The sequence below is a fragment of the Silurus meridionalis genome, chromosome 25 (genome assembly GCF_014805685.1).
Source record: "Silurus meridionalis isolate SWU-2019-XX chromosome 25, ASM1480568v1, whole genome shotgun sequence".
Classification (NCBI taxonomy): Eukaryota; Metazoa; Chordata; class Actinopteri; order Siluriformes; family Siluridae; genus Silurus; species Silurus meridionalis.
This window is the reverse complement of record NC_060908.1, coordinates 10,460,858-10,487,875: the sequence shown is the minus strand read 5'-3', so window position 1 is coordinate 10,487,875 and position 27,018 is coordinate 10,460,858. Positions and strand designations below refer to the sequence as shown.

General features: G+C 38.4%; 1 protein-coding gene across 4 annotated transcripts in view; it reads right to left on the bottom strand.

Annotated features, from left to right (window-relative positions):
- The window catches only part of scai (suppressor of cancer cell invasion), a 39,625-nt gene that overhangs the window by 11,029 nt on the left and 1,578 nt on the right, over window positions 1-27,018 (bottom strand). For 3 of the 4 annotated variants that reach the window (XM_046838781.1, XM_046838780.1, XM_046838782.1), the window contains exons 3-11: window positions 12,637-12,748; window positions 11,088-11,183; window positions 9,366-9,452; window positions 9,174-9,272; window positions 5,013-5,109; window positions 3,641-3,739; window positions 2,232-2,384; window positions 998-1,138; window positions 804-905 (exon numbers count right to left, since the gene is read on the bottom strand). In XM_046838781.1, the coding sequence (XP_046694737.1) occupies window positions 804-905; window positions 998-1,138; window positions 2,232-2,384; window positions 3,641-3,739; window positions 5,013-5,109; window positions 9,174-9,272; window positions 9,366-9,452; window positions 11,088-11,183; window positions 12,637-12,743 (981 nt within the window). In that variant the 5' untranslated portion in view covers window positions 12,744-12,748. The remainder of the gene's footprint in view (window positions 1-803; window positions 906-997; window positions 1,139-2,231; window positions 2,385-3,640; window positions 3,740-5,012; window positions 5,110-9,173; window positions 9,273-9,365; window positions 9,453-11,087; window positions 11,184-12,636; window positions 12,749-27,018) is intronic. The other variant, XM_046838783.1, reaches the window with a different exon arrangement.

Genomic DNA, 27,018 nt, shown 5'->3' with positions numbered 1-27,018 from the left:
TCTGGTGTTTTAAAATTATAAACTTGTTAGCAATTAAATACTAAATTGGTTTAATATTTAAAGTAAAAAAATATATATATTTTTACTGTTACATACATGTATAATATTCTGATGATTTGCAAAGTCAAATTTCCATGTACCCATTTAGTAGTTTTTGACTTTTTCTTTTCATTACCATATTACAAAGCAACAAAGCAAAAAGTTAAAAATGATCCATTTTTATCCAACAAAAGATCTATTACAAAAATCTTACAAGCATACTGCATGTCAACAAAATTTCTTTTTTCAAAAAAATGTAAAGAAATACAGAGCAAGCTCTCTGTCAATGATGACAAATCACAAAGAAAAGAAACCAACTCATTGGATTAACTGAAATGTATTGACAGTATTTGCAAATATATGCCTTAGCAGTAGCAAACACATGGGTCACACATGGGGAAAAAAGTCTCCCTTCTGCTCTTTAACTAGAGGTGTTAGGATACAACAGATGAGAGCTAGTAATGTGCTATCACACCCAACTGTGCCACACACACACACACACACACACACACACACACACACACACACACACACACACACGAGGCAACAGGCTGACATGATGCCACACCATTACCAGATTGCTGATAAGTATAGCTGGAAATATGTTGCATCAAGTTACATTCGTTAGTGTGTACAACCACAGCACATTATTATTCCAACATCAGCGATTTCACAAGTCCATTTTAATTTATTCCACTTGTGAGCAAATAAAGAAATCTTTTACTTCAGTTTATACTTAATATGTAGAGGAAATTACTGCTGACCTTAAAGGAGGCTGAAAGGAACGTGTAAAGTTGGCTAAATGTGGGTTTGTATAGAAGGTATTTGTGAGGGTTCTCCCGCTTGGCTGGCTTTTCACTGGGCTCCTGGAAAAAAGAGAGAGATGAAAGCCTAAGAGAGTGAAAGAGTGAAAGTGATGAAAGGGAGAGGAATAAAGAGACGAAAAAGAACACTCAACGGTGAGAGAGATGGGGAGAGTGCAAGAGTCTTCTCTTACAAGTGTCCCTGGTTTGTTGGTTTGGGTGGCAAGATTCACTGGTTCTCGCTCGAGGGCCTGGAGCATGCGGAACATGTCGATGGTCAACTCGCTGAACTTCACCTGAGCAAAAAGATTTTTTTTTTTTAAATAAGTTTAAAGCTACTAAATATAAGATGTTAAAAGTTCATTCTGGTAATTTGTTGCAAATTGTGAAAAAAAAAATCAACTGAAAACTATAAAATATTTAAACTATATTTTTCTATATGAGCATAATACAAATAATAATTACATAAAACAACTTCGAAAACAACTTTACTGGCACCCTCTTTATTTTAAACATTCCAAATAACTTGGCATGTTTGAAGCTTTTGCGCAATTGATTCAATGAAACATTTCCCATTATAGTAAATAATTATGGGTTCAGAGATAACTGATATTTCTAGTGCAGTTATGGGATGTCTTAATAACAGGCAAGTTTTCTAAGAGCAGCTGCAAACTGCACCCCAGGGCTGAAAATGAACGAGAGACCCCATAAAATCATCATTTGCCTCCCTAAGGTATAAAAGCCATTCAGTTTTGGTTATAGGTTTTGCATCTAGGAAAAAAAGATGTGACCATATGTTTAATATTTTCACTTGAACAGAAGGCCTATTAAGGCTTCGATGCTCCAATGAGAATACTAAGGTAGAGATACTTTTCAGAAGGAGATAAGCGCATAAATGTACAGTGCATGTCAAAAGTTTGGAAACACCTATTTTTTTTATTTTGCACAAATGCATGTTTCTTTTTGACACATGTAAAGGCAAAAACACAATAGAAAAAAAGTTATGTGGTCAGACGAGTCCCAATCTGACCTTGTTGGCTCTAATAAAATAACTTGTAATACAGAGATCTCACACCCACAGTTAAACATGGATGTTGAAGCTCAAAGGTTTGGGTTTGTTTTAGAGCAGAGAAGGTTTGAGACTTATTCCGGGTGAAAATAATACTGAACCAACATGGCAACCATTCTATATTTCAACACCTTGCAATTCCATTCCATTTGTTTCATTAGTCATTTATTCGGTCATATAGCTGGGAGACAGGCTTGCCAAAAAGCAGGCATTAGATTTGTCTGTTCATAAAAGTAGCTTGCATTGTCAAAAAACTCATTGCTTACAATGAGTAGCTTCCAAATGGAAAAATTACGAAATGTAAATGTTTCAAGCCCTACCTGACTGTTGCAATTGCCAACAATGAGGGCATCAGCCAACGTCAGCTGGCCAACCACCATTCCTGGCTCAAGCTGGGGCACACCCCCTTCCTGCATGCGATTGGACTTGACCACTACTGCATTGTCGTCATTCAGGATCATAACTGGATCTGCCTGACGAACCATGTAAAGTAAAAAAAAAAAAAAAAAACACATTATCCAAAAATACAAAACAAATAACCTATTGAATTGGCTAAAGCATTTATAACTTTTTGCAAGATTTTAGGATTTGTAGCACATGCAAATAAAATGTTTCCACAGGGCACAGTGGCCACCCAGCACACAAAAGCAAAATAGAAAAAACACACAATTACCAGTTATGAAACTGTTTTAAAAGAACAACAGGTATAACATTACATAAATTCCTCTTTTTTTTTTCTTTTTTTTTTTAGCCCTAGTGAACCAGAGACTTCAAAGTGCTTCTGTATAAGGGTGCTTGACAAATGCCATAAATATAAAACATGCACCATGAACTGGCTACAACAACAGAAGAAAACCACAGGCAAAAATAAGTATTTACAAAAATATGCTTTTATCTGTTAATATAATCGTTATTTAAATATACTTAGATTATACAGATATACTTATTTTTTTTTTTTTTTTTTTTTATTAAGCTTTAATGCCATTATGGCATCAATGCTATATACATGGCACACATGGGTCATCATCAAATCCATTACATATAAATGACTATATGAGGCATTTCAGCTTTACAAAGAACTTAAAACCCATTCAGGAAGTTATACTTAGTTATGTTAACATTATCTCAGAATTTCATTTCAGAATGTCATTTCAAATCTTTTCCAACTTTGCTCAGTCAACCATTACATATGGCATGATAACTGCTAAACACATTATATTATTGTGGAAATCTGATTTTCCAGCTGTACTTAAAACATGTCTCAAAGGATTCTATATTACACAACATAAAAATCTTTAATTCCATATGCAAGCTGTCTGTCTTAGGATGGGGGAACGTGGGGAAAAAGGACACAAAGCTGAAATGGGTCTATACAAGAATGCTAGTATTCACTCTCACCCCCATTTAAATGTAGTACTTTTTATTATTATAATTATTTCAAATTTAAAATATATGCCTTATTGTTTTGTAGCTGTTGCGTTGATCAGCAACATAGCACAAACTTAGATACACATATACTTATGGAAGTGATACGAGTTTGCATGTCAACTATTTCCTTACCCACATTATATTTAAGATTAGCCACAGTTGCTTAACTTACATACACTTCAAGATTTTTCGTTACAATTGATAAATTATAAATAATAATTATACTACACCTGTCTTTACATGATTTTTTGTAATAAAACAGAAACTTCCTTTATGAAACATTTTTATCCAAAAGCTTTACCTCCACAAAAGCAGCAACCTCCTGCAGCACCAGGTTCCACTCTAACTGATCCTCTGTATTGAATCGCTGTGTGTAGTCTTCAATCTCTTCAGAAAGCTCCTGTACAAGCATTAAACAAAGCAATATCTTTTGAGCTCTACCAACAATAACAGTTTAAGGAGGAGCAAAATGATGAGGAGGAGTCTAAACGCAGGAAACGTCATATGGCGATATGAGCTAAAATTCATATCATTATATTTTCCACTGTCCAGATGATATCGATATTATATTGGGAATTTGGAATCAGTTTTTATAGACCTTTGTTAAATTGCAGGCAAAATATGTATTTTAAAATTTTTTTACTAAAATGTTTATGCTGGAAATCTCACATCTTGGCTCCAGAGTTTGAATCAACTTTCTGAAACCTTCTTTCTTCAATTCAAACATTCCTTCGCTATGTCATGTGTTGTTACACTTATGCCTTTCCTTTTCTGCTGGTCTTGTCATAAGGAGTACTGACAGCGAAGGATGACCTTATTAATTGCTGAATGGGAGCCGTGATCATCATCTCAGCCTTGGCCATCCATGACCCTGTCGCCGGTTCACCACTATTCCTTAATTAGACAACTTTTAATAGATACTGACTTGAGGTCAACCGATATGGGTTTTCCTCTGGAAACAACAAGCTGATGGTCGGCCATTGGGGAATGTTGGGGGGGCTTTGTTTTTTTTTTCTCCCTGCACCGTTGGCTTTGGTTGGACGGAATCTGTTGTTCAGCTGTTTCTTGGCTGATTCTGCATGTCGAATCAGTGGCAGAGCTTGTTGGCAAGAATGAGTATGCTCATCTTCGGGTGTGCTCCACCTCCAGGAATATCTGTTATACGCATTTGGGTGCATTCCCCATATTCGCAGACATGGTTTTCAACTGGTTAAAGAAATTGCTGGTGTTTCCACCTTTAGCTACAACAACACAAGCAACACAAATTGCACAGTATTATTTGTTGGTCGAAGTCAGAGATTTCTAACCCAAACCAGCTCCATATGACCAAAGAGGCCTCGTTCACTTTTGCCGTCTCAATTGTAAAATCTCATGAGTTTGCAAACTGCAGTTGCCTGTGCACGCTTGTTCTTGTTCTGTCTCTGTCGTATGGATATTAGTGTAAGTGAGTACCAAATTGAACAAAACATTATATATGCAAAATTAGAATTCATGAATATGTAAAAGTATCCACGGTATAGCAAAATCCATCTCATGGTATAACATAATACCGGTAGTCACGTTCATACCAATATATCGCCACCCCTATATTGACCTAACGCTGAACAAGATGGCAAAATGTATTTGCATTTGAATCAGGTTTATGCTGAAATGCCCCACAGTTGGGAAATTACCTTGACCAAAACTTTCACCAGGTCCATCTTGTTGAGCAGCAAACACACCACAATGAACCGGGCATAGTACCTCAGCTTCTTCACCACTAACTCAGGCCTGAGGGAAAAAGCATGCAGAAATGAAACGTTGTGAGAGAGGAATTGAGAAGTTGACAGTGGAAGAGAGTAAGGAAACAGACAAGGACAGAGACAAGAAAAAGAGAAAAGAAAGGTGACAGCTTACAGAATCAATCGGACTGACAAAATGGATAGGAAAAAGGAAAATTTATTCTTTTTCTAAAAGTAAACCAACTGTCTGAAACTGTGTCTGAAATTCTACACCCAATAATTCAGTGGATCTGTTATGTATTTTTTGTGTCACTTGAGGTTTTTTGCAATTTTTTTTTACATGAAATTTGTGAGGGGCAAACATTTGTTATAAAAGAAAAATGTAAAAGAATTAAAAGAGGGTGTTTCTTTTTCCTCATTACTGTATACCATTAAATCCAAATGTTATCTGTCACATACAAAACCACACAAAGTTCAACATGCAGTGAAATGTAATAAATAAATGAAAATATAAAAAAAGAAAATATTCTATAATTGCAATGAAAATAAAATAGACTTAACATTTTATACATATTACATCAGTACCCAAGATAATACACATATCATGTACAGTGAGGAAAATAAGTATTTGAACACCTTGCTATTTTGCAAGTTCTCCCACTTAGAAATCATGGAGCGGTCTGAAATTGTCATCGTAGGTGCATGTCCACTGTGAGAGACAATCTAAAAAAAAAAAAAAATCCAGAAATCACAATATATGATTTTTAAACTATTTATTTGTATGATACAGCTGCAAATAAGTATTTGAACACCTGTCTATCAGCTAGAATTCTGACCCTCAAAGACCTGTTAGTCTGACCTATTAGTCTGCCTGTTAGTCCACCTCCACTACATTTATTATCCTAAATTAGATGCACCTGTTTGAGGTCATTAGCTGCATAAAGACACTTGTCCACCCCATACAATCAGTAAGAATCCAACTACTAACATGGCCAAGACCAAAGAGCTGTCCAAAGACACTAGAGACAAAATTGTACACCTCCACAAGGCTGGAAAGGGCTACGGGAAAATTGCCAAGCAGCTTGGTGAAAAAAGGTCCACCGTTGGAGCAATCATTAGAAAATGGAAGAAGCTAAACATGACTGTCAATCTCCCTCGGACTGGGGCTCCATGCAAGATCTCACCTCGTGGGGTCTCAGTGATCCTAAGGAAGGTGAGAAATCAGCCCAGAACTACACGGGAGGAGCTGGTCAATGACCTGAAAAGAGCTGGGACCACCGTTTCCAAGGTTACTGTTGGTAATACACTGAGACGTCATGGTTTGAAATCATGCATGGCACGGAAGGTTCCACTGCTTAAACCAGCACATGTCCAGGCACGTCTTAAGTTTGCCAATGACCATTTGGATGATCCAGAGGAGTCATGGGAGAAAGTCATGTGGTCAGATGAGACCAAAATAGAACTTTTGGGTCATAATTCCACTAAACGTGTTTGGAGGAAGAAGAATGATGAGTACCATCCCAAGAACACCATCCCTACTGTGAAGCATGGGGTGGTAGCATCATGCTTTGGGGGTGTTTTTCTGCACATGGGACAGGGCGACTGCACTGTATTAAGGAGAGGATGACTGGGGCCATGTATTGCGAGATTTTGGGGAACAACCTCCTTCCCTCAGTTAGAGCATTGAAGATGGGTCGTGGCTGGGTCTTCCAACATGACAATGACCCGAAGCACACAGCCAGGATAACCAAGGAGTGGCTCTGTAAGAAGCATATCAAGGTTCTGGCGTGGCCTAGCCAGTCTCAGACCTAAACCCAATAGAGAATCTTTGAGGAGCTCAAACTCCGTGTTTCTCAGCGACAGGCCAGAAACCTGACTGATCTAGAGAAGATCTGTGTGGAGGAGGCCAAAATCCTCCTGCAGTATGTGCAAACCTGGTGAAAAACTACAGGAAACGTTTGACCTCTGTAATTGCAAACAAAGGCAAATATTAACATTGACTTTCTCAGGTGTTCAAATACTTATTTGCAGCTGTATCATACAAACAAATATTTTAAAATCATCCATTGTGATTTCTGGATTTTTTTTTTAGATTATGTCTCTCACAGTGGACATGCACCTACGATGACAATTTCAGACCCCTCCATGATTTCTAAGTGGGAGAACTTGCAAAATAGCAGGGTGTTCAAATTCTTATTTTCCTCACTGCATATACCAACAGTATACAGTCATGGCCAAAATTGTTGGCACCCCTGAAATTATTTCAAAAAATCAAGTATTTCTCACAGAAAAGTATTGAATTAACACATGTTTTGCTATACACATGTTTATTCCCTTTGTGTGTAGTGGACACCCAATATGTGGTTGCACACCCTTTGGAAAAAATAACTGAAATCAGTCGCTTCCTATAACCATCAATAAGTTTCTTACACCTATTACCTGGAAGTTTGAACCACTCTTCCTTTGCAAACTGCTCCAGGTCTCTCATATTGTAAGGGTGCTTTTTCCCCAACAGCAATTTTAAGATCTCTCGATAGGTGTTCAATGGGATTTAGATCTGGACTCATTGCTGGCCACTTCAGACCTCTCCAGCGCTTTGTTGCCATCCATTTCTGGGTGCTTTTTGAAGTATGTTTGGGGTCATTGTCCTGCTGGAAGACCCAAGATCTCTAACGCAAACCCAGCTTTCTGACACTGGGCCCTACACTACGCCCCAAAATCCTTTGGTAATCCTCAGATTTCATGATGCCTTGCACACACTTAAGGCACCCAGTGCCAGAGGCAGCAAAACAACCCCAAAACATCTTTGAACCTCCACCATATTTGACTGTAGGTACTGTGTTCTTTTCTTTGTAGGCCTCATTCCGTTTTCGGTAAACAGTAGAATGATGTGCTTTATCAAAAAGCTCTATCTTGGTCTCATCTGTCCACAAGATGTTTTCCCAGAAGGATTTTGGCTTACTCAAGTACATTTTGGCAAACTGTAGTCTTGCTTTTTTATGTCTCGGTGTAAGCAGTGGGGTCCTCCTGGGTCTCCTGCCATAGCGTTTCATTTCTTTTAAATGTCTACGAATAGTTTGCATTGACACTGATGTTCCCTGAGCCTGCAGGACAGCTTGAATTTCTTTGGAACTTGTTTGGGGCTGCTTATCCACCATCCGGACTATCCTGTGTTGCAACCTTTCATCAATTTTTCTCCTCCGTCCACGCCCAGGGATTAGCTACAGCGCTATGGGTTGCAAACTTGTTGATAATGTTGCGCACTGTGGACAAAGGTAAATCTAGATCTCTGGAGATGGACTTGTAACCTTGATATTGTTGATATTTTTCCCACAATTTTGGTTCTCAAGTCCTCACACAGTTCTCTTCTGCTCTTTCTGTTGTCCATGCTTAGTGTGGCACACACAATGCAAAGACTAAGTAAACTTCTCTCCTTTTTAACTGCTTTCAGGTGTGATTTGTATATTGCCCACACCTGTTACTTGCCCCAGGTGAGTTTAAAGGAGCATCACATGCATGTAACAATCTTATTTATCCACATTTTTGACAATAATTTTGTCCAGCCCATTTTTTGAGTTTTGTGTGACATTATGTCAAATTTGCTTTTGTTTTGTTCCAATACACACAAAGGGAATAAACATGTGCATAGCAAAACATGTGTTAATGCAATACTTTTCTGTGAGAAATACTTGTTTTTCTGAAAAAATCTCAGGGGTGCCTTTTTTTGTTTTGTTAACGGTGCGGAAAACCCGTCATATAATCGCACAAGATTATACGTCATGATTGCGATATGATTAATTAGGGTATATGAATATAAACTAGGATATTCTATGATCTACAATTATAAATCTATAAAGGGACAATATCTATTGTTAATAGCACTGTACCAATAAAAAATTATTGAATATTCAATATAATATTGAATATTACACCCTCCAGTAGGGGATCTTATCAAAAGTTTGAAGGTAGTATTTTATGCTAATGATTGTTCAGATGATAATTTAAATAAATATTATATACATAAAATGAATATAAATATAATATAAAATATATACATATATAATATAAAATATAACTCTATTGGATGATTTTTTTTAAGAAGTCTATTCTCACCTGTCCTCCTTGTTGACCTGGTAGTAATATGAGCGCTGGCGGATGGCTGAGTAGAAGGAAAATGCTTCATTTAAGTAGCTTGTTTCTGAGGTACGGAGGCTGAGGAAGGAAAGAAACGAGAAATACACTTATCAGAACATTCTGCAGTCCTTGCCTGAACAAAATTAAGATTTTAAGGATAAGTAGCCTTACTAGTAATGGTAGTAGAGCTGGCCAATTTTGGAGGCCACCTCACCAATCTGCCACCTCTTGAGGCCATATCGATTGTCCAGCACCTGTCTGTGCTCCCATTGAATACACAAACAGACACACACATACTACCTTTGAGGGTGCAAATAGTGACATTTTTGTTATTCTATTTTATTTTACCAATATTAGTAATGCCATATAACTTGTATATAGAGAGCATTGTGTATGAACTTCGCTGGTGATGTCTATACATTTGTAAAAGATACACTATTCAGTTGTTATACTGAGTTAAATCTAACTTTAGCAAATGTAACCTACAGTATCTCACAAAAGTGAGTACACCCCTCATATTTCAGCAACCATTTCTTCTCAAGGACAATACTAGAGAAATGAAACTTGGAGATATTTTAGTATTCAATGTGCAGCTTGTATAGCAGTACAGATTTACTGTCCTCTAAAAATAACTTAACATACAGCCATTATTGTCAAAATAGCTGGCAACAAATATGAGTACACCCCAAGTGAACATGTCAAAACTGTGTCCAAAGTGTCTATATTTTGTGTGTGCACCATTGTTATCTAGCACTGCCTTAATCCTCCTGGGCATGGAATTCACCAGAGCTGCACAGGTTGTTGCTGGGATCCACTTCCAGTCCTCCATAATGACATCACGAGCGGCTGGATGTTAAGACACATGGCACTTCTTCACCTTCTGCTTGAGGATACCTCACAGGTGCTCAATAGGGTTCAGGTCTGAAGACATACTTAGCCACTCCATCATCTTCACTTGCAGCAAGACAGATGACATGTTGTCGGAGTGTTTGGGGTTGTTTTATGTTGTTTTTATGTTACTGCCCTTCAGCCCAGTTTCTGAAAGAAGGGCATCATGTTCTGCTTCAGAATGTCACAGTACGTTTCCCTCAATGCACCACAGTTTCCCAGTACAGCAGCACTCATGATGCTGTTTAAGCCAGCTTCTGAACCTGATGCACAGCATGAGGACTCAACCTCTTTGATTGACCCTTGAGAAGCCTGTTCGGACTAGACCCTATCTTGGAAAACCTCTGTATGGCCCTGACCACTGTACTGTAACTCAGTTTCAGGGTGTTATGGATCTTCTTATACTCTCGGCCATCTTTGTGGAGAGCAACAATTTTAATTCTCAAATCCTCAGAAAGTTATTTGCCATGGTGTCCTATTGAACCTCCAGTGATCAATATGAGAGCATTGTACACAAAGCACCAAATTTTAACTGCTCTAATACACAAGATAAACAAATTTGTATGGTCTGTCAAGCAGACAAAAACACGAAAATGATGAATTGGACATGTGGCTTTACATAGTTAAGCGATGTATAGCTGTACTCACTTTTGTTGGCAGTTATTTAGACAATAATGGCTGTATGTTGAGTTATTTTTAGAGGACAGTAAATCTCTACTGCACATTGACTACTCTAAAATATATCCAAGTTTCATGTCTATATTATTGTTTCTTGAGAAAATATACTAAAATGGTTGCTGAAATGTAAGAGGTGTACTCACTTTTGTGAGATACTGTAATTGGTGGTTAGCTCAGTGGATGCCAATATAGAATGATGAATAAGTGCTTAGTAATTGTCTTCAATATTCTGATGTTCATGCTGTTTGTAATTTTTTGGAAAAATAATTTACTGCACATGTTCATTAGTATTGTAGTATTATTTACTATTTGGAATTAATCACTGACCTGTGTTGCTGCTGAAACTTCCAAAGCTTAGTGTAGACGTCAAAAGTACGGCCGAAATAGGACTGCCATTGTTTGTGTCCATACTGAGGAAGATCTCTTTAGAAATGGGGGAAAAAAAAAAAAAAAAAACATTAGTTTGTACCACAAACATTAATCATGTCTCACAACATATAGTTTAAGTCAGAGAACTATAAATAAACAAAAAGAGGCATCAAGACTGTGTGTCAAATTACCTTATCAATTTTATTTTATTAAAATTATTTTCTGAATCAGTTGTGGGAAATTAATTCTCTTTCACCATGATAAATAAAAAATACACAGCACTCTGGATGTGGCAATACAGCGGCTAATGGGGAGTGTGTACATAAACTGCCAATTTTATCAGTCCGATTAACATGTTAATAAAGTGAAGGTCAGAGAAGAAAAGTGCAAGAAGACTAACAAAGAAGACACAGATGTGGAGGAAAGTGTAAGAGCAAGAAAGGTAGATATGTGTGAAAATTGATGTAGTAACTCTGGCACTACTATTCTCTTCTGCCTTTTCTATTCTTTCTCTCTGATCCTACCTCAATCATTTTCCCATTCTTTTAGGACACTAGGCTGCACTGGTATCACAGGGGTGGTAGAGGCATACAGACAAACACTTAAGGGCTATATAAGGGAGAATGATGGTAACTCTCTAATTACTCTAAAATAATCCATGCTTTTAGACAGTCACTTATCCGCGTACATACACACATACACCTATCCTCACATTTACACAAAACAGATAACAGGCTTAAGCACACAGAGACACAATGAAAACTGCAACAGAGACAGAGGCAGTGTAAGAACTTGAGAATTTGTGGGATTGTATCATTAGACATCAGTTTATATGTTTTTGACAATCAGGTGAAGAGAGAGACATAGCACTGTCTACTGATCACCACTTGGTGGTCAGTTGGTCTTAATGAACAGAGCATCATATTTACCTAGTAAACCCAGGAGAACCTTCTAGTGCAAGTAAGCACTGGTAGAAGGACTTCTCTCTTGCACCAAGTGAGGTCAAGGACACTGAAACACCAATGAATAGAGGAAGCTACATGAAGCTGTTACAGCAAGGCTGATGGTGTCTGTGGCTGGCAGATGGTCAAGGTGAGTTGATGCCTCCAAAGTAATGAGCCTTATCTGATTCAGTTGAGAGATATATGAATGCCATTGAGTGTCTGGTAGACAACTATTTTATGTTATAGACAGGATAACAAAATAGAGCTACATTTGTTATGCAGTAGGGAGAGCGAGTGATAATATTTATATTATCTCCATATTGTTTTTTTCTTTTGACACCACCCAAACCAGACCTCCAACACACAGCCACAATCATCTTAATGATAAGTGTGAAGCAGCTGGGAGGAAAGTCAACACCACCTTGATCAAGGCTATAGTTCAGTCACAGTAACAGTGGGATGCTCGCTTCAGGTGCAAGGAGAGAGCATACAAAAAGAAAAGCAAACGTAGTGTTCAAAGTAAAAAGTACTTGAAGAGAAATAAAGTACTCCATCATACAGACCTTAGGCCATTGAAAAGCTGTTTGGACTTGTCCAGCAGATAGCAGAAGTCTGTCACAGTTTTCCTCTCACCAAGTGGGATGTCATCATCAGCTCCCACCCCAGTCATGACAGCTGTAATATTAAAGGAAAGAACCTCACTTTCAGAGAGCCTGTCACCAAAATGTCACTGCCAACTGTTGACGCATGCAGAGTCACTACCAAGCTGTTATCAAAACAATAATTCACATACTAAGCATGGAGTTCTGGTTGGCTTTTTGTTTGCTGGACTTATATGGTTTTGGTCTCTGTGTGTTTAACTTCAATTCGATGCTGAAGATTCTAAACTGTTTCCAGATGCCTAGGCCTGTAAGGATGATGTTATGTGTGTGAAGATAATGCTTAGTATGAATAAAGCAAAACCTCTGAAACAATTATTTTTGTATATTATGTTTTTCCACCCTAATATTCACTGCCCGTCTGAAAAAACAGTCACACTCCAATATTTAGTTGGACTGCCTTTAGCTTTGATTACGGCACGCATTATGTTGCAGTAATTTTTCACCAAGATCTTGTATTGATGATGGGAGAGTCGGACCGCTGCACAAGGTCTTCTCCAGCACATCCCAAAGATTCTTAATGGGGTTAAGGTCTGGACTGAAAATTATGTCTCATGCTCCCTCAACCACTCTTTCACAATTTGAGCCTGAAGAATCCTGGTCCCTTATATCACTCAGTATATTCAGGAAGTCAGCTGACCTCATTCTTTGGGCGCATTACGTTGCAGAACGCAGACCTGACCAACTGCAGCAACCCCAGATCGTAGCACTGCCCCCACATGATTGTACGGTAGGCACTAGACATGATGGTGCATCAGTTAATCCACCCCTTTTCTTACCTTGATGCCCTCATCACTCTGGAACAGGCTAAATCTGGACTCATCAGACCACATTACCTTATTCCATTGCTCCAGAGTTAAATCTTGCTATGCTCCCTAGCAAAACCTTTTGAAGCCTTTTTCCCCTGATTAGCCTCACTGATAAGTGGTTTTCTTAATGCTACACAGCTGTTTAGTTCCAATCCCTTGAGTCTCCCTCACATATTGCGTGTGGAAATGCTCTTACTTTCACTATTAAACATAGCCGTGAGTTCTACTGTTGTTTTTTTATGATTTTATTACACCAAACGTTTAAGTGATCACTGATCACGATCATTCAAGTTTTATTTCAGACCACATTTCTTCCTCGAAGATGATGGTTCCCCACTATTCTTCCAGTTTAAAATAATGCGTTGGACAGTTCTTAACCAAATTTTAGTAGTTTCAGCAATGTCCTTGGATGCATGCTAATAATTTGACCCTTCCGACATGGTTGTTTAAGAAATGAGAATCTACTCACTGCATCATTTAGGGTTAAATTACTTGTTGCCAACTGAAACATAATCATCCATGCAGGGAGGCTCTTACCTATTTACTTAAATCCAGGTGGTGCCACTTTTTTTTGGACGGGCAGTGTATACTGTATATATAGATCGATAGAATAAAATGGTGCCATGTATACCAAGAAAATATCCGGGTCCTCGCCTAAAAAAAATCCCCAATACATCCGCCTCTGGAGTCTAATGCATAAAACTTCTATGTTCGAAGAATCAGTACTCTCTGGCAAGCTGAATATGTTTGATTTTGGATCAGGCTGAATGCTTTGTTTCTGAAACACTTCCAAACAAATTGTGGTGATGTAGATTTTGCTGGATTGTAGTTCTGGAGATTTTCTGACCCCAACACAACTAGCTTTTAATGCTTTAGCTCTTTTCTAAAAGCCCGTTTCCATTTTTCCTTTTGTAGCACATAACAGCTACAGTATCTCACAAAAGTGAGTACACCCCTCACATTTCAGCAACCATTGTAGTATATCTTCCTATGGGACACAATAAGAAGATATACAGTGGTATCTTGATCTACGAGTGAATTAATGTATTACTGTAATTAAGTTTTCCGAGGTACGAGACGTCACTCCGTCAATTATTTGCTTTGTTATGTTTACACGCTCTCTCATTCTCTTCACGTGTTCACCTCGTAGAGTAAACACTGATTTGTTGTGCTTGCGGTTTCTTGCTTTGTGCTTCATGTTTTGTGCAAATTCATTTTTCTAAATGTTCTAGGTTCTAGTGACAATGCTGAGAAGAGGAGGATGATGTCCATTAAATTAAAGCGTGAAATTATCGAGCAACATGAACAAGGTATGCGAGTAAAAGACTTGTCCAGGCAATACGAACGTTTAACGTCTACGATTTGCAAGATTTTAAAGCAGAAGGAGTCGCTTAAGGTTATAACGCCAGCCAAAGGTGTAAAAATAATGTCTAAGCTCCGGACGTCTGTCCATGAAAAGATGACGGAGAAGCAGCTTGCAGGAACTAGCGTAACAGAGGCTATTATTATATTTTTACATACTCTTTCTATTATGTTTATATACAATATCCAATTCAATTCATTTTTATTTGTATATCACTTTTAGCAATGAACATTGTCTCAAAGCAGCTTTACACAGATAATGTGGTGAAAAGTGAATATGTTCTTTATAAGTAAGTTTGTCCCTGATGCATAAGGAAGAAACATTGAGAGGAATCAGACTCAAGAGGGAACCCATCCTAATCTGGGTTGCACCGAATATTTGTTATTTAGAAATGTATTTTCCTTATTTAATAACATTAAAAACAAAAAATAGGGTGGCATTTTAAGAGGGTTGGAACGGATTAAGTGCATTTTAAGTATTTTAAATGGGGAAAATTGATTTGATGTGTGAGCAAATTGAGCTACGAGCTCGACCACGGAACGAATTAAACTCGTAGTTCAAGGTACCACTGTACTACACACACATGCTGGACACATCAGTTTATCTTAGTGTCATCAGACCACAGGACATGGTTTAAGTAATTCATGCTGTTTGCAGGCTTTCTTGTGAGCCAGCTTCAGGAGAGGCTTTTTTTCTGGGATGACGGCCATGCAAACGGACTTGTTGCAGAGTGAGGCATATGGTTTAAGCACTAAAGAGCATAATACATGTCAAAACAATGACAAAAATGATCTGCTGAATAGGTCTAATCGAAAAATCCTAGTTTTACAGTTTTTTATGGTTACTCACATGAGAAGCTGGTCGGCTAAAGAATTCTTGTTTCGTTTTTATGTTGGCATTTAATTCTCAAGCAACTAAGGGTAACTGATTTAACCCTTTATATTTTTATCTTCTGTTAGGTAATATTTATTTTTAATCATGTTAATCATTTGCTTTTAAGTGTGTGTCTGTGGAGTAAATAGATAAAAAAAATACTGCAATTTTTAATTTAATATTTTGTAAACTTAAATCTTGATTGGTTCAATTTGAATTCTGTTGAGGCGATGTACATATTAACAGTGTTGCATCACTGTGCAAACACTTATGAATCTAATGTATGTATGCAATGCACACATTTCTATAGCTTTCCTTTCTAATTTAAATTTATTTCCCGAAGTTTTCATGTATATTTTATTTTTCAGGGAAGCCACAATAATTTTATGCTCCTCTGTAACATTTCTGGCTGGAGAAAAAAATCCAAGTATGTTCCAGCAGCAGCAGCAGCAGCAGAGCTCAAATTTATTTTATCCCATTTGAAGCCTTGAGCAGACCACTGCAGAGTAATTTTCTAATGGTATGCAGCATGTTCAGAGTCAGTAAAGGATGTGGGAGTGCATACAGTAGGTCATAAAGTGAGTTGTGGACCATATTTTGTCTCCTTAAAAATAAGCATACTTGCATTTAGAAAAAGTTGTCTCTTCGAAATTTTCCCACATCTGCTGTATCACCAAGATGTATGCACCACCCTCCTGGAAATATGCACTTCCTTCAAAATCAAGACTGTTGCACCATAATACTGATCTGGTGGGTAAGTCACTTTGTATGAGGCATGGCTAAATCCAGGACAGAATTGTTTTTTTTTTAACTTATTCTATTCTAGTGATTTACATCAACACATGGCAGTCATAATGTCATAATGACACACTGTCATAAATGACTCATTAGATGTCAGCGTCACAAGATTTGGACACATTTTGGGGCTATTCAGGCTGCTCTAAATTCTTACAAGCAGATATGGCTTTCCTTTGCTTTCTCATCCTTGAAATGAGAATATTTGCCCATCTGTAGTGGTTGGGGTTAACTGCAGGTTGAACATACTTCTGAAAGGTGCTTAATTCCAGATACCCTTCAGAGGTTTATTGCAGCAAATGTGGTTAACGGTCCATAAGTCTAATTAGTGGAAATATGTATTGCCCTAAGTATTTCAATGCCAAGAACGAGACTTTGATCAGCTCAATCAATGCCTCATCATTGAGTATAATACTTACTCCAAAGCAAGTGCACGATGTGTATAACAGCCAATTCTGTGCTTTGGTATTGCGTGACTAAGTATAGACCTTTATCTTTACAAACCACAAATCATATGCTGTGATCAACAATGTCAGGTATACAGACAAGCAATGCCAAGTATAAGCACATGTGGGTTTAGGTGAACTGCACCAGACACGTCTGTAACCAAAGGTGCCCATAACAGCTGTTGTATCCATTGCACTAGGAGAAAGGCTTGAAGAAAAAGAATGAATCAGGAGACAGAATGTTCTCCTGCTATACTGAGCTCTCCGCCAACAGATACTTTTGACTAAGCCACTTCTGATGCCACAGCAATCTTTTGATTTTTTGACAGGCTCAGCAAGTATCTTCTCATCAGATAAGAAACAGGAAAAAACCCTTTCACTTCTACAAACTGGCAACTGTGATATGTTGGTATCAACTTTAATGTGGATAAAATGTTTATTTAGACAACTAAAAGCTTAGATACTGTACACATTAAATAGTTCTGCAGATTAAACTTTAGTTTTGTGGAGCCGTATTATGAATAGTGGGGTCTGCAATTCCTTGAGTACTCACTCAAAATGCTATTCTGAGGACAATCCACTCAGTAAAGCAGCAAGGAAAAAGTGTGAATTGTGAATCGTGGAGCTGGCAGTTCTGCTACTCATTACTAAGAGAGTTCTTCTGAAGGAAACCATCTCCGCAATGCAGCACTAAAGAAGAAAGGCACAGTGCTGCCACCTGCTAATCAGTAGGTTGCTGTGACTGAATAAACCAATGAACAAACTCGAATGAACACAGAAATGTCTCAGAGACCAGATTTCAAACTTCGTTTTCTGCTAAAGATATCATGGTGATATAGGTCTGCCTCAACATTGCCAACCTTTCTTTGTGCTTCTACAAAATAGCTTGAACACCACATCTTGAAACCCCAGTCTGTTTTTGCCTGGGAGAGACCTTGCTGATGCAGTATAATTACTTTATGTATTGTTGCTGTGATCAGTCTTGATATTGTGTGACCAGTGACATGAAACTTCCACAACCAGACATGTCTTCCACAACCTCACTGGCCCCATTGGCTGTTTCTGTTTCAGTTGACTGTGTTTCATCCTACATATAAAATTAATGATCATCTGCAGCTGCTTTTTATAATTTTTTTATCATACATGAATTATACAAAATTATACAAAGCAGCTGTTTATGTTCATCAATTTAATATGTGGGTAATTTTTATGTATTTTTTATCCTACACCTGAATTTAATCCAGTGAGATTCAGGGAAAAGGTCAGACAGGGGTGCAGTGGTGGTAAAGAGGTGTTGGATGATTAGGCAACTACTGCAGAAGTGATAAGGGAGACAACTAGAAAGGTACTTGATGTGACATTTGGAAATAGAAAGGAAGACAAAGAGACGTGGTGATGGAATAAGGAAGTGCAGGAGAGCATAAGGAGAAAGAGGTTGGCAAAACAGAATTGGGATTGACAGAGTGATGAGAAAAGTAGGCAGGAGTACAAAGTGATTGGGGAGTTTTTCCTTTCCACAGTCACCACCGGCTCGTTCATCAGGGACAAACTTATATATATATATATATATATATATATATAAAGAAAATCTTATTCATTCTTTATCACTGCATTATCTGTGACAATGTTCATTGTTAACGCGTTATACAAATAAAAATGAATTGAGATGCTGCAGCAGGTGAAGAGAGATGTAGCTTAAGCTGAGGAAAAGGCATATGAGGAGCTGTATGAGAGGTTGGACACTAAGGAAGGAGAAAAGGATTTGTACCGACTGGCCAGGCAGAAGGACTGAGCTGGGAAGGATGTGCTGCAAGTTAGAGCAATAAATTAGGATTAGAAATAAGTTTATTAAAGCAACAGCACTTGTAGGACATTTTAGAGACAAAGTGAGGGAGAAATTGAGATGGTTTGGACATGTGCAGAGAAGGGGATATGAGGTATATCAGTAGAAGAATGCTGAGGATGGAGCCATCAGGAAGAAGGAAAAGAGAAAGACCAAGGAGGAGGTTTATGGATGTGGTGAGGGAAGACATACAGGAAGTTTGTTTGAAAGAGGCAGATATAGAGAACAGGGGGGTATGAAGACGGTTGATCCGCTGTGGCGACCCATTATGGGAGCAGCCAAAAGAAGATCCCTGAATCTAATCCAACAAAATCCCTGAATTTGTGCAAGTGTACAATGTGTGCAACAGTAAGAATTGAAAGCCAAAGGGTGGGTACCACAAATATTGATTTGTTTTTATTTTCTCACTTTATAGCATTTTGTCCACAACTGCCAAAACCGTTTGCACAGTACTGTACAGTCATTCCTTTAATTCATTAGCCACTTCAATCCACCTTATTTTTTAACATTAAAAGGGACTCTGCATGTCTGTATGTCCGCATGTCCTATATTCCTGTTAGCCATTTCTAGTTATTTCAGTTAACTAGTTTGTATTCATCACACCATCTGATCATTACTCATTCAAGATATCATTTTTAACAATAATAATAATTATAGATTCATGAAAAATGGCATTGTTTGTGCATTTAGAGGTGGCCTGAATAACTGGCACAATGAAAGGTTTTTCTAAGAGCAGCTGTGACCCGAGATAACCACAGTGAATGGTTTTCAAGGTGGTCAAGGAGTATTTCCCTGCCACAGTCACCACTGGCTTTCTCATTGGGTATAAACTTACAGTATAATAAACAAACTAAACTTATACATTCCAACTTAATAACCTATTTTTTTTTTTTTTTGGGATAGCTGCTTTGGGACAATGTCCAAAGTTAAAAGTGCTTCACACAGGACCTACAGGTATGAAGGAGTAAGGTTTCGAGAGGTTTTTAGGCTCGGCCACTTAAGTAAAAACTTATCAGCTCATAAATGTAGGTGAAACTGGAAAAAGTTAATGAGACAAAAATTGCTGTACCTAAAAGAAAAATGCATTTTCAATTTGTATTAACAGTATTAAAATACTTGAAAATGTACTTACAGATTCAAACAATATACTTGGGAGTTAATGGACTGTTTCTAATGACAAAACCTGAATTAAAGCATGAGTTAGCTAGTCAGTATCTTTCCTTAACAGACAGAGAAATCAATCAACACTCAAACAAACAATGTCACAAGCAGCAATCTGCATGTGCCCGCACCATTTGCCGAGCAAACCACGTGTAGCCAGTTCTTACTTTATTGCATAAAACGTTCAAAATTTCATGAAGGTAGCTTACAGCCAAAACTTGGAAGTGTGTTCGTGTGTATGTTACTGGCTCATGACCGCTATGTTTTTAGAGCTAGTAGATCCTAATCCCAATTAAACCCAAGTAAAATCTTAATTGATTCAAACACACAAGTGCAGGTCACACATTAGGATCAGGTTTCTTGAGTTTGGAAAAAAAATTCAAACTGACTCTTTTTTTGGGCTTTTTTTTTTTTTTTTGCTTCTCATTTTGTTGGTATATATGTCCTGCAGTCAAGAAAACAATATTACTCTGTCTTAGAAGGGCCCAATTATTTTCCAACAACTAGGGTGATTGCTGAAACTACTCAAATTGAGTTAAGAACCCATTATCAAACACTAACACATTATTAAAACCTGAAAGGATCTTTGTGGAAGAAATGAGGCCAGAAGACAATCTTGATCATAAAAATGATCATAATTGGAGATTAATTTGTTTAGTCAAATCAAATTACAACAATACAAAAACAGTAGAACTATGATTATTAACTACGATAATTTCCACACATTTCCACACATATAATGCAAAGAGAACTTAAAGAGAATGGGACTAAAAAGTGGTGTAAGTCTTAAGAAAACTGCTTACTAGTGAGGCTAAACTGTTTAGTTAATAATCAGTTAGTTAATTGACTAACTGAATGTACTGAATGACTAGGTTTATTCATCAATGGATTTTTTTCTAGACCAAGCACTTAACCCTTAATCCTCTATGCTCCAAATATGTTGTATCAAGGTTGACCCAGCTGGAATATGCAAACAATGTGACCATGCTTTAATGTACATGTGGCAAGTAAAAGGCTCTTTTTTTTCTTTTACATACTGGTCAAATTTTATGTCTGTAGAATCTACATTAACAGTTCTGGCGATGGACAAAGAAGAAGGGAAAGATTAACAAACAATAATAATAAGGCAATTATCAAATACAAAAAACACATACAAGTATTTTTGTTACTTTACTATATTCACAAGAAAGTGCTCAAAGATCTCACAGCACAAGTCTTCTCAAAAAAAAGAAAAAAAGAAAAAAGGAAAACATGGCTAAATGAGGTGAACAGGATCATCTGTACAACTCATTTATTCAATAGAAGAAAAGAAAAAAAAAAAAAAAAAAAATCACATGGCAGTATTGCAATGCCTAATATCATGCAGATGCAGATCAAACGCTTCAGTTAATGTTAAAAAATGTGAAGAAATTAGACAAAACAAAAACAAAAAAACACCAACACTGCAATGATGAAAAGATATGAAATTATTTTTGCAATTAACTAAATGGAGCTACATTACTAATATTAACGGATCTAAATTTCAATATATGCATACTTAAATAGCTAAACAAAAACATGTATTTAAAAAAAATCTCCATAGTATTAAGCAACTAAAGCACAAAAGTCACCAATAAGATGATCAAATTCTAATAGTGAAATTCTTGCAGGTGAATTGTGTGCATCATGCAGAAGTAGAATTTCTGTTCTTAAATCAAACATTATTAAAATGTCCATACTATAATTTAGATCAATATATAGATTTATAGAATATATAGAATATAGATCAATTTGTCATTATTTGCTTTTGAAACACTAACCATATGAAGTATAACCAGTATATACTTAGACAACATTATATAAAAAGAAAAGTATTGGGACACCTGACCATTAACACCAGCACGGACCGTAATGACATTGCATTCTAAATACTCAGACATTAATATGGTGTTGAACAGGAAGGCCTGGTTCTCTGTTCCAGTTCATTCCAAAGGTGTTGATGAGGTTAAATCATGGCTGTGTGCAGGTGAGTCAAATTCTTCTACACCAAGCTCATTCAACCATGTCTTTATGGACCTTGCTTTTCACACTGGGGCACGGTCATGCTGGAATAGCTATTAATTCCAAACTATTAGCCCAAAGTTGGAAGCATAGCACTGTCCAAAATGTCTTGGCATGCTGAAACAGTGAGTTTTACCTTCACTGAAGGTAGAGGTAATTACACTACTGTACGAGCTGAAGATTTTTGTTGGGAGTGACGAGGATAAACAGATCAGAAACGAGTTTATTAGAGGGACAGCACATGTAGGATGTTTTGGAGACAAGGTGAGGGAGGTGCGATTGAGGTGGTTAGGACATGTGCAGAGGAGGGACATCAACTCTGACCCCAGACGCATGTGGAAAGGTATCCAGACCATCACAGACTACAAACCTACAGCTCAAACAACCAGCAGTGCCTTCCAACCGGACGAACTCGATCGCTTTTTTGCTTGTTTCGATCAAGGCATAGGACATTTCACCTCAACCACGGACTCTTCTACTGCTTACAGCCCACTTTCACTTTTAACAAAGGACGTCTATTCAGCATTTAGTAGAGTGGATGCACGCAGGGCAGCTGGCCCGGATGAGATACCAGGACGTGTTCTCAGAGCATGCGCTGGACAACTGGCACAGGTTTTCACTGACATTTTCAACCTGTCACTGGCCCAAGCCACGGTTCCTACATGCCTGAAGACCACAACCATCATACCTGTGCCTAAGCACTCAGCTGTCGAATGTCTGAATGACTTTCACCCAGTTGCACTCACCCCTATCGCTATGAGAAGCTGGTCCTGAATCACCTCACTGCGGACCTACCACCTACACTGGACCCACACCAGTTTGCCAGTTTTCAATACAGTCCTCCCCACTGTACTGATCACTAAGCTCAGTGACCTCCACTTGCAGATGGATTCTGGACTTTCTCACCAACAGAACTCAATCTGTTAGGTTGGGCAACCAGATATCCTCAACCCTCATTCTGAACACTGGCATCCCACAGGGCTGTGTTCTGAGCCCACTACTCCACTCCCTGTTCACCCATGATTGTGCTCCTCTGTAAAACTCCAACATCTTCATCAAGTATGCAGATGACACCACCGTGGTCGGCCAGATCGACAACAATGACAAATCGACCTACAGGGAAGAGATCCAAAGTCTGACAACATGGTGTGCCAACAACAACCTGACCCTCAAAGCCACAAAGTCTAAAGAGCTCATTGTGGACGTTTGGAAATCCAACAGCAGGAGACATCTTCCAGTCAACATCAATGGAACTGAAGTAGAGCGAGTATCCAGCTTTAAGTTCCTGGGAGTTCACATCTATGAGGAGCTGTCCTGGCAGAAGAACACTTCAGCTCTGATTAAGAAAGCACAACAATGCCTGTACTTCTTGAGAATTCTCAAAAAATCTCATCTGTCCCCAGGGATTTTAACGAGTTTCTACCGCTGCATCATCAAGAGCATCCTGACCAACTCCATCACTATATGGTAAGGTGGCTTCACTGTGTGTGAACATAAAGCCCTGCAGAGGGTGGTCAAAACCGCACGTTGCATCACTGGCACCAAACTACCTGCCATTAAACACCTTCTCCACAGCAGATGTCTGCACAGATCTCACAAAATTATCAAGGACTTTTCACATCCCAGTTATAAACTGTTTAACCTCCTTCCATCAAGAAGGAGATACAGGAACTTACGCACAAGAACCAGCAGTGCACACCACTGAACTCTACACTACACCGCTAGATCACTAAAAAAAAAAGCCCACAAAACACTGTAAATAACCTCTGTACCATACATGTACATATCACATAGTATATCTTTTTTACTCCTCATTACATCTGCACTATTTTTTTATCTTTATGTATCTTTATATCCCTACTGTACATTCTGCCCAACATTTCACATTCATGTATATGTGTATATAATGTGTGTACACATATTACTGTTTATTCAGCTTGCACATTTCTTAAAAGCCATAATCTTATAACCTTTCACTTCTGCACATTTGCTCTTCAATGCCATAGCCTTAAAACCATTTGTCTGTACTTCTTAATGATGTCCACACATCTTTGCACTGTACTAGCCTTTATATTTATTCACTGTACATATGCTCACATACTGTATATATCACATGCTGTAAATATGCTACATATTTATCTGCACTATTTCTACATTTTGCACTTCTGGTAGATGCCAAACTGCATTTTGTTGCTGTGTACCTGTACAATGCAATGACAATAAAGTTCTCTTTCTTTCTTTCTTTCTTTCTTTCTTTCTCTCTTTCTTTCTTTCTTTCTTTCTTTCTTTCTTTCTATCTATCTATCTATCTATCTATCTATCTATCTATCTATCTATCGCAAAGGTGGCATACTATTACAGTGTCACACATGAATTAACAGCCCTTCAGAACGACCCATTTTTTTCTTCCAAATATAAATGAAGACTGCATGTCTAGAGGCTTGAATTTATACACCTGTGGCCATCGGTCTGACTGAAACACCTAAATAATTAAGAGGTGTATCCCAATACTTTTTTACTATATGGGTAAAAGTATGTGAACACTCAACCCTTACACCCATACCCAAAATTTGGAAGAACACAATTCTTTAAAATGTCTTTCTCAGCTGTAGCATTAAACTTTCCGTTCAAAGGAATTACAGTGAGAGCCGAAAACTGTTTGAACATGACAATGCCCCTGTGCTAAAGCATCCATAAACACAACAAAAAGTTGTGGCTTCCACAAAGCCCAGAACTATCATACACGTTTAGGTTGAACTAGATCTCTGACTACACTTTTCTCACGCATGCTTTCAGGCTGAATGGACAAATCCCCAGACATGTTACAAAATCTAGTCTAGAATCTAGAAAGCCCTCTCAGAATAGTGGTGGTTATGACTACAGCAAATAGGAAGCTGATTCTGTCATGGGTTGTTCAACAAGCACATATGGATAAAAAAGATAAGGTATCCAGTGATGAGTCTGTCTATATACTTATAGTGCATATATGTTAATATGCCATGTTCAGTGACGACCACTTCTTTCGGTTGCTTCCAATAGGTGTGGCCACAGCGGATCATCCGTCTTCATACCAATCTGTTCAAAACAACTACCTGCATGTCTTCTTTTACCACATCCCTAAACCTTCTCTTTTTCCTTCCTCTTTTCCTCCTGCCTGGCTCCTCCATCCCGAGCATTCTCCTACTGATATACCCCATATACCCTCCTCTGCACATGTCCAAACCATCTCAATCTCGCCTCCCTCACCTTGTCTCCATAACGTCCTACATGCGCTGTCCCTCTAATAAACTCTTTTCTAATCCTGTCAATCCTCATCACTCTCAACGAAAACCTCAACATCTTCAGCTCTGCTACCTCCAGCTCCACCTCCTGTCTTTTACTCAATGCCACTGTCTCCAAACCATACATCATCGCAGGTCTCACCACAGTCCTATAAACTTTCCCTTTCACTCTTGCAGATATTCTTCTATCACAAATCACTCCTGTCACTCTTCTCCACCCACTCCACCCTGCCTGCACTCTTTTCTTCACTTCTCTAACACACACTCCATTACTTTGCACTGTTGACCCCGGTTACCTGAACTCCTCCACCTTCTCCACCTCTTCTCCCTGTAACCGCACCACTCCACTGCACTCCCTCTCATTCACACACATGTACTCTGTCTTACTCCTACTGACTTTCATTCCCCTTCTCTCCAGCGCATACCTAGACCTCTCCAGGCTCTTCTCCACCTGCTCCCTACTCTCACCACAAATCACAATATCATCTGCAAACATCATAATCCATGGAGACTCCTGTCTGACCTCATCCATCAACGTGTCCATCACCACTGCAAACAAGAAAGGGCTTAGAGACGATCATTGCTGATGCAATCCAAACTCCACCTTGAACCAGTCTGTTATTTTTCTACTGCACACTTCAATGCTGTCACACTGTCCTCATGAATGTCCTGCACCAAATTTTGTTCCATTGCAATCTCTCCTAAACATCTTTATTGTTTTACTGGTATGTCATCTGGTCCAACTGACTTTCCACTCTTCATCCTCTTAATCTGCTCTCACTTCCTAATTGCTAATCCTATTTACCATCTACCACCTATGCTTTACCATCTCCATATCACCCAACATTCTCTCATTTTCTTCATTAATCATCTTCTCAAAATACTCCCTCTACCTTTTCAACACACTTTCCTCACTAGTCAACATTTCCATTTGCACCCTTTATTGCTCTAACCTGCAGAACATCCTTCCCTGCTCTGTCGCTCTGCCTCGCCAATCGGTATTAATCCTTTTCTCCTTCCTTAATGTTTAACTTCTTCACCTGCTGTCACATCTCCTTGTACTCCTGCCTACTTTTCTCATCACTCTGTCGATCCCAATTCTGTTTCACCAACCTCTTTCTCCTTATGCTTTCCTGCACTACCTCTTTCCACCACCACGTCTCTTTACATCCTTTCTCTTCCCAGATGTCACACCAAATACCTTTCTAACTGTCTCCCTTATCACTTCTGCAGTAGATCCCCAATCATCCAACACCTCTTCACCACCACTGAGCCCCTGTCTGACCTCTTCCCTGAATCTCACACTACAGTCTTCCGCCTTCAGTCTCCCCCATCTTATTCTTCCTAAAGTCCTCACACTCCTCCTCTTCTTCTTCACCTCCATAGCCATCCTACAAACCACCATCCGATGCTGTCTAGCTACACTGTCCCCTGCCAACATCTTAGTCTCCAATCTCTTTCAGGTTGCTTCTACTGAATAAAATATAGTCCACCTGTGTGCACCTTCCTCCACTCTTATATGTCACACTATGCTCCTCCTTCTTCTTAAAATTTTTTTACCACTGCCATTTCCATCCTTTTAGCAAAATTTACCACCATCTGCCCTTCCACATTCCTCTCCTTAAGGCCATATCTACCCATCACCTCCTCATCACCTCTGTTCCCTTCACCAATC